This window comes from Trichomycterus rosablanca, unplaced genomic scaffold (assembly GCF_030014385.1).
Source record: "Trichomycterus rosablanca isolate fTriRos1 unplaced genomic scaffold, fTriRos1.hap1 scaffold_278, whole genome shotgun sequence".
Taxonomy (NCBI): Eukaryota; Metazoa; Chordata; class Actinopteri; order Siluriformes; family Trichomycteridae; genus Trichomycterus; species Trichomycterus rosablanca.
This window is the reverse complement of record NW_026947106.1, coordinates 38,708-47,877: the sequence shown is the minus strand read 5'-3', so window position 1 is coordinate 47,877 and position 9,170 is coordinate 38,708. Positions and strand designations below refer to the sequence as shown.

General features: G+C 42.4%; 1 protein-coding gene across 1 annotated transcript; it reads left to right on the top strand.

The window, feature by feature from the left end:
• The first annotated feature begins 908 nt into the window (after positions 1-908).
• LOC134307493 (potassium voltage-gated channel subfamily A member 2) lies at positions 909-7,610 on the top strand. The gene is made up of 2 exons (XM_062990486.1): positions 909-1,017; positions 5,538-7,610. The coding sequence occupies exon 2, from the start codon at positions 5,641-5,643 to the stop codon at positions 7,123-7,125; it is 1,485 nt and encodes a 494-aa protein (XP_062846556.1). The 5' UTR covers positions 909-1,017; positions 5,538-5,640; the 3' UTR covers positions 7,126-7,610.
• The last annotated feature ends 1,560 nt before the right edge of the window (positions 7,611-9,170 follow it).

The window sequence follows — 9,170 nt, the reverse complement described above, 5'->3', positions numbered from 1 at the left end:
AAAGAATAATAAAATAAATAATAATAATAAATATAAATAATAATAATAATAACAATAATAAATATAACACATTAATAATAATAAATGTAAATAATAATAATAATAATAATAATAAAAATAATATTATTAATAATAATAATAAAATAATAAAAAATAGCAATAATAATAATTATTATAATAAAATAATAATAATGTAAAAATAATAAATAATAATATTAATGATAATAATAATAAAAATATAATAAATATAAAATAATAAATAATATTATAATTATATAGTAATAATAAAAACAATAGTGATAATGATATTAATAACAAAAACAACAACATTAATAAATAACAACAGTAATATAATAACAGTGATAATAATATAATAGTAATAATGATAAAAATAACAGTATATATAATAATATATAAAACATATAAAAAATCATTCTTTTTATTAATTCATTATTTATTTGTTAATAACAAACATTTTTTGTACTAAATGAGATGATTAAATAGATTTAGTTCATAATTATATGGACATTAGTTCCAGCTAAAGTGGCAGCAGCAGAAATCAGCAGAGTGAAAGACGAGCATGATCGATCGTTACACTGAATGAATAATAAATAAATAATCTGATGATATTTATTATTATTCTGTATACAGAGTCGGACTGACACCCCCCCCCCCCCCCCCCCCAACACTTTGTTCATTGCAGATATCTGATGCAGTCAGGAGACCCGACGCTCCTGATCACACACGTGCTGCTGCTGGCTGGGTGGGGGTGGGATGGGGGGGTTTGCTCATCTCAGCATCTTTCCAGGCCATTAAAGCCGCAGAAGCTCCGTCCGGTTCCTCCGAGCTGATGTTTGATCTTGTGTGAGCGCCGGAGATGTGAGCGTGGATGACGGCATCGGTACCGCAGCTCCTCCTGAACCTGGGTGGAGGACCTGATCACTGCAGCAGCCGAGGAGCTCTGCAGCGCTGCCGTCAGGACCTACACATGATCCTGGAAGCTTCTGAGCACCACAGGTAGGATTTCATACTTCAGTCTGACTTCTGGTGTCTCTCTGGGTTTTATGGGGTCCTACATGATGCAAAACCTTCAGCGCTAATGCACGCTGCGCTGGGAGGGGTTCAGATCCCATCCCACTGACCTGTAGGGCACTTAGAGAACGATGGGTTTACTGTGGATGACTGAAGCGTGAGTGGTGAGAAGAATATTGATCGCCTGGAGATAAAAGCAAACACACAAACATAGCTCAGATATCCCCATCCATCAGATCCAAACATCTCACATCTCAGATATCCCCATCCATCAGATCCAAACATCTCAGATATCTCCATCCATCAGATCCAAACATCTCACATCTCAGATATCCCCATCCATCAGATCCAAACATTTCACATCTCAGATATCTCCATCCATCAGATCCAAACATCTCACATCTCAGATATCCCCATCCATCAGATCCAAACATCTCAGATATCTCCATCCATTAGATCCAAACATCTCACATCTCAGATATCTCCATCCATCAGATCCAAACATCTCAGATATCTCCATCCATTAGATCCAAACATCTCACATCTCAGATATCTCCATCCATCAGATCCAAACATCTCAGATATCTCCATCCATCAGATCCAAACATCTCACATCTCAGATATCCCCATCCATCAGATCCAAACATTTCACATCTCAGATATCTCCATCCATCAGATCCAAACATCTCACATCTCAGATATCCCCATCCATCAGATCCAAACATCTCAGATATCTCCATCCATTAGATCCAAACATCTCACATCTCAGATATCTCCATCCATCAGATCCAAACATCTCAGATATCCCCATCCATCAGATCCAAACATCTCACATCTCAGATATCCCCATCCATCAGATCCAAACATCTCAGATATCTCCATCCATTAGATCCAAACATCTCACATCTCAGATATCCCCATCCATCAGATCCAAACATCTCAGATATCTCCATCCATTAGATCCAAACATCTCACATCTCAGATATCCTCATCCATCAGATTCAAACATTTCACATCTCAGTTATCTCCATCCATCAGATCCAAACATCTCACATCTCAGATATCTCCATCCATCAGATCCAAACATCTCAGATATCTCCATCCATCAGATCCAAACATCTCACATCTCATCAGATCCAAAAATCTCAGATCTCAGATACAGCGGTACCTTAAAACTGGACTTCAGTGGGTTCTGGGAGTGGTGTTGAGTTTTAAAGACGTTGAGTTTCGAGGTATTTTCTCCCATAAGGATGTTTGGAGAACCTGTTCCCGTGGAGCTGCAGATATTTTAGTCTCATGTAAAATAATGAGGTTGTTTTTGACACTTAAACAATGAAAATAACACAAATATAATATAAACACACTGAAATACAATTACTAACAGTTACACATCAATAACAATACAATAAAAGCTGCACTTTAGTTTTACTTCTTTATTGTTTCCTGACGCTTCTTAATGCTGGAGATGCTCGATGTTGGAATACTGTATTCCCTTCAGCACCGGCGCATTCACACGAGAAGAGACCAAACCGCTTCTGTGCCGCTGTGCCGTTATTTCCTATGAAGTGTGACGGCGGTGCACAAAACTTACTTAGCGTGACTTACTGTAGTAAAACAGCGAGTGAGGAATGTGATTAGTGGAGGAACTTATGAGCAGTAATAATGAAGAGAAGTTTAGTGCTCCTGTCTCCTTCTTTTACTACATTAAACCACGTTAAGCTTTATTTTAGACTGGGAGAAGCTGATTCTGATTCTCACCATTTCTCAGAAGCTGGAGCTGTAACACAAGTTTAAAAGTGAAACAGGGAGGAGAATCCAGATAAACACAGATACATGTGGAGCTGTAACCCTGGATCTGCACCTTATTCCACACTGATGCAGATTCAGATCAGATTCACACGCTGATCAGGGTTTACTGATCAAGCCGAGCGCCGAACAAAGCGACGAGTTTAAGGTACAAATTTCTCCATGAAGGGCGTCGAGTTTCATAGATTTGGAGTTGAGGTACCACATCTCATCTCTCAGATATCTCCATCCATCAGATCTAATAAACTTAAGTTAGGAGTCCAGCAGGTTAGGAACTTTTATGAGCACATTACTGTAGGACTTTCACCATCAACAGTCTTTGTTATTATTGAAAGATTCTGAGAATCCAATGAAACCTCTTTGTGTAAAGGACAAGACCTCTAGATGTCAAGTCAAGTCAACTTTATTTATATAGCGCTTTTTACAATAGACATTGTCTCAAAGCAACTTTACAAAATCCAGGACCAACAGATACAAAAACCCCTGTTGAGCAAGCCGAGGGCGACTGTGGCAAGGAAAAACTCCCTGAAAATTACAGGAAGAAACCTTGAGAGGAACCAGACTCAGCAGGGCCCATCCTTCATGGGTGGCCTGGAGGATACTTTAAATAAATACACGATTTACACAAATCATACAAACACAGAATTAAATGATCTAAAAGTCATAACTGGTAATAAATAGATAAATAAACAATTAAATAATAATAGAGTTGTTATCCGCTCTAGTCTTCAATAAAGTCTGTAGTGATTTCTTGTCGTTGCAATTACTCCAGACCCGTCACATCTGACAGGAGCAGCATCGTTGTCCCGGCAGTCTCGACTTTAATCCTTAACCTCGGCGGGTAAACAGGTTTCCATCAGAATGCCCTCGGGGTAAAACAACAGAGAATGTAGTTAATAATGTACAATGCTAGTTGACAAACAGTTTTACAGAGAGTTTTAGACTCCGGCAGCCCTAATTATTACAGCATAACTAAAAGGGAGAGCGAGCAGGTAACAAGGTCATGAAGGCTTTCACAGGACATCAGCGCCCATCTCCCCACCGTCACCAAACCTGAGTGATCGGACAAGAGAGGCAGAACGACAGCAACCCAACATCCCTGATCACCACAAGTTTCTATGACCAAGAACCCCCAAGCTCTGCGCCTTTGTTTATACTAATCAAAAGCCTGAGAAAATAAATATGTTTTCAGTCTAGACTTAAACATTGAGACTGTGTCCGAATCCCGAATAGAGGCAGGAAGATTATTCCAGAGTTGTGGAGCTTTGTAAGAAAATGCTCTTCCACCAGCCGTGATCTTTTTAATTTTAGGAACTATAAGTAACCCTGCATCTTGTGAACGAAGTGGACGCGCTGGGCTGTAGTGATTAATAAGTTCACTCAGATACTGTGGTACAGACCGTGTAGCGCTTTATAAGTTAGTAAAAGTATTTTGTAATCAATGCGAAATTTAACTGGCAGCCAGTGTAGAGATGATAGAACAGGAGTAATATGGTCAAATTTTTTAGTTGTAGTTAGCACTCGAGCTGCTGCATTTTGAACTAACTGGAGTTTGTTTAAGGATCTACCAGAGCATCCAGTTAGAAGAGCATTACAATCATCTAACCGAGAAGTTATAAACGCATGGATCAGTTTTTCGGCGTCATTAACAGATAGTATATTTCTTATTTTAGAAATGTTACGCAAATGATAGAAAGCAACTCTAGTAATATTATTAACGTGTGTATCAAAGGAAAGATCTGAATCTATTGTGACACCTAAGTTTTTTACATCTGGGCTGGGAGTAACAGAGAACGTGTTTAAGTTTAGCACCAGGTTAGACAACTTGTCTCTTGCAGCTTTAGAGCCAACAAGTAAAACCTCTGTTTTATCTGAATTAAGTAAAAGAAAATTACACGACATCCAGTTTTTTATGTCGTTTACACAATCTTCTATCTTACTGATTGTGTCAGTATCATTTGGTTTGGCTGATATATACAGCTGTGTGTCATCTGCATAGCAGTGAAATTTTATGCCATGTTTATGAATAATTTCACCTAGTGGAAGCATATAGAGTGTAAATAATAGCGGTCCCAGTACCGACCCCTGTGGAACACCATACTTTACTTTTGTAGTTTCCGAGCATTTATTATTTACATAAACGAATTGGGAGCGGTCAGTCAGATATGATTGAAACCAAGAGAGTGCGAGTCCTTTAACACCTACTGTATTTTCTAGCCTCTCCAGTAAAATGTTATGATCGACCGTATCAAACGCTGCACTAAGATCTAATAGAACAAGAAAAGAGACACATCCATTATCAGAAGACATTAACAACTCGTTAACTACTCTAATTAATGCGGTTTCGGTACTATGATTGGGTCTAAATCCTGATTGAAATTTTTCATGAATACAATTTTCATTCAAATAAGAACATAACTGTTTGGAAACGACTTTTTCTAATATCTTAGAGACAAAAGGAAGGTTTGAAATTGGCCTATAATTAGCTAGTACATGTGGATCAAGATTAGGTTTTTTAACCTAACCCTAACCCTAACCCTAGATGTGAATGTGTGGTGTCACCCCAAGGTTTTAAATTACTGAAAGACCAAAATTGAACGTTAAATTCCTCATTACTCGTTATAAAGAGAAAGTAATGTGACACAGAACAAAATGTAAGAATCTGTTGCATTTTCTGAGATTCTTTCTGCTTTTTACAGCTCATCTCAGATCTTCACCTGATGTTTGAGAGGATCTAGACGGGGGTGTTGAACGTACCCAACCCTTCCCTCGTAAGATCTTCCTGAATAAGACCTTCTCATCATGACGGTGGCCACGGGCGACCCGATGGACGAAGCGGCGGCTCATCCGGGGCAACCTCAGGACACCTACGACCCCGAGGCTGACCATGAGTACTGCGAGCGCGTCGTCATCAACATCTCGGGTCTGCGATTTGAGACGCAGCTCAAGACCCTGTCGCAGTTCCCCGACACGTTACTCGGGGATCCCAAGAAACGGATGCGCTACTTCGACCCCCTGCGGAACGAGTACTTCTTCGACCGGAACCGACCCAGCTTCGACGCCATTCTGTATTATTACCAGTCAGGCGGGCGACTGCGGCGGCCCGTGAACGTGACCCTGGACATCTTCTCCGAGGAGATACGGTTTTACGAGCTGGGCGAAGAGGCCATTGAGATTTTTCGGGAGGATGAAGGATTCATCAAAGAGGAAGAGAAACTTTTACCTGAGAATGAGTTCCAGAGGCAGGTCTGGTTGCTCTTCGAGTATCCCGAGAGCTCCGGCCCCGCCCGGATCATTGCCATCATCTCAGTGAAGGTCATCCTGATTTCCATCGTCAGCTTCTGCCTGGAAACGCTTCCCATTTTCCGTAGCGATGACATGGAGAACCACAAAGTCTACAACAGCGAGAACAACTCCACCATGCGCTACAAGTCCACCTACTTCACCGATCCCTTCTTTATCCTGGAGACGCTGTGCATCATCTGGTTCTCCTTCGAGTTCCTGGTCCGGTTCTTCGCCTGCCCAAGCAAAGCGGGATTCTTCGTGAACATCATGAACATCATCGATATCGTCGCCATCATTCCATATTTTATAACACTGGGGACGGAACTGGCCGAGAGTCCGGAAGACGGTCAGCAAGGTCAGCAGGCCATGAGCTTAGCGATTCTCAGAGTCATCAGACTCGTTCGTGTTTTCCGGATCTTCAAGCTGTCTCGCCACTCCAAAGGTCTTCAGATTTTAGGACAGACCCTGAAGGCGAGTATGAGAGAACTCGGGTTGCTCATCTTCTTCCTGTTTATCGGAGTTATCCTCTTTTCCAGCGCCGTCTACTTCGCAGAAGCGGATGAACCGGACTCACAGTTCGTTAGCATCCCAGACGCTTTCTGGTGGGCCGTGGTGTCCATGACCACAGTCGGATACGGAGACATGGTTCCCACCACCATCGGCGGTAAAATCGTCGGCTCGTTGTGCGCCATCGCCGGCGTCCTGACCATCGCTCTGCCCGTGCCGGTCATCGTCTCAAACTTCAACTACTTCTACCACAGAGAGACGGAGGGTGAGGAGCAGGCGCAGTACCTCAACGTGACCAGCGTTCCTAAGATAGACTCAGAGGAACTCAAGAAGAGCCAGAGCATCTCCACCATGAGCAAGTCCGACTACATGGAGATTCAGGAGGCCGTCAATAACAGCAACGAGGATTTCCGCGAGGAGAACCTTAAAACGGGCAACTGCACCCTCGCCAACACCAACTACGTCAACATTACCAAGATGCTCACCGATGTATAGCTGGACTTCTGGGATGGATTGACCAGCTTGTTCTAGTTTAATGTACCACAGAAGAACCCAGGTGCACCAAGGACCGTCTGAATGTCTCTGACTGTATTCCAGGAGTGACTTTGAAGAACTCTAAGGTACCAGCGCCCTTCACCATTACCTTAATCCTTTATGCACCATTTACGCCACCATGTACCCCTGCTTGTAGCCCAAATTGTAGCCAAACCGCTATGAATCGTAGCACAAGGGACCATCATTAAACTGCCAGCTCCAAGAGGACGCCCCTCTCGACCCACAGGGGGTGAAGAGCTACACCACGGCCACGCACAAGCTAACGAGTGACCGTACGCAAGCGACTGCCAGCCACTATATCATTCCATATATAACACTAATGCTAACGTTACATTCCTGTCTGTGATTGTGGACCCAAAATAGCGTGATCAGTTCCTAAAGTCCAAGTCTGCCACCAAGTCCGGGCACGACGACTTCTGCCCAGTGCCAGCATCACTTCATGGGGGTTAAATACATTCAGGTTTTAATGTAACCTAAATTTCTTTAGGTAGGGGGGTCAGGGATGAGTCCTCTAGGTTTCCTCTGTCACACCTAAACCCACCACCACTAGTTTGTCAGTTATTGACATTTTGGCATTAATTATGGTCCTGGGCACTGCCACCCTCCGTCCACGATGGCATTAACGTCTGTAAGCGACTGACTTATAAACATGCTGCCAATTTAGCTATCATCGTTACTTCAGACACAGTTGCTGAAGTTGCCATGTTGCACAAAAGTGACCAGTCTGGAAGGACAGTCGAGGGGTGATGTTTATCCAAAACGCCACCAACTAGAGCTTAAGCTGCACCGTAACATCAACCAGCTTTGAGAATATTGGGTGACTTGGCAAGCTTTGACTCCCACAGGCAGTGGCTCCCTTTTGGAAAGGTGGCACCCCAAGCGGCCAAGATGGGCGCTGTCTCCTTTATAAGGGAGAAAGACATGCCACCATTCCCACTACCAGAGATGCCAGTTTTGTACTTGAAGCTGCCAAGTGTTCCAACCTTCAACTCATGGGGCAGCATGGCACACTTGGAGGAGACACCAAGTGCCCATTTACGTACACTAAGCTCATAGATGTCCAAGATAGTGCTGGTCTAAATACCATCATATTTATCCAGAAGGCAACAACAGCTCAATTATTTTGTCCTTGTGAGAACCTTCAGGCTGGGATTTATACCTGACCCACCAACCCCTGGAATAGAGAAACATTCTGATTGGCCAATACCACTGCACCAATTTTATTCGGACCAATAGTTGATTAAAGTACAGAAAGGGTCTTGATGGTGGACTTGGATTTTGGGATCTGATGAAGTAAATGTTACTCAGCGCATTATTAATGCACACACACACACACACACACACACACACAATATTTATACTACGCTCGGACTGTGGACGTTGTTTTATTGGTTTGGGTTTGTTTTATGTCTCTGGGAGGGATAATGAGGACCAGGCCGTAGCCAGAACATAGATAATCAGACTGGGTGTAGCGGGCGTGGTTTGAGCCCTTTAACAGAGCACTTAGATGTGTAGTTCCACTGAGGTTCCAGAACCTTTCAACCAGAACTGAACTAAATTCTGAAACTATGTGACACTTAAACCCACCACCAAGGAAAAGGAACCAATACCCTTTGGTACAGATGACCCAAGCTTGATTAGACCCAACTTGATCCCTAAATGCCATCCGTACCTCCAAGTATAACGATATTTCTCACCTTCGTCAGTTATTGACATTTTGCTATTAATTATGGTCAGAAACTGATTCCTGGGCACTGCCACCCTCCGTCCATGAGGACATTAACGTCTGTAAGCGACTAATTTAAGAAATGAAATAACAACCCATTATAAGGCTAAATCAGATGAATCAGAACATCTGAATAAATAATTTGGTCGTGTTTTTGTTCAGCTCAGCCTGCAGCAGCAATTAACCCCAAACTCCCCAAAATAAATGAAGGATTCTGCTTCCCGAGTTCATTCTGTGCTTAGCTTAGCATCGGTGGTAG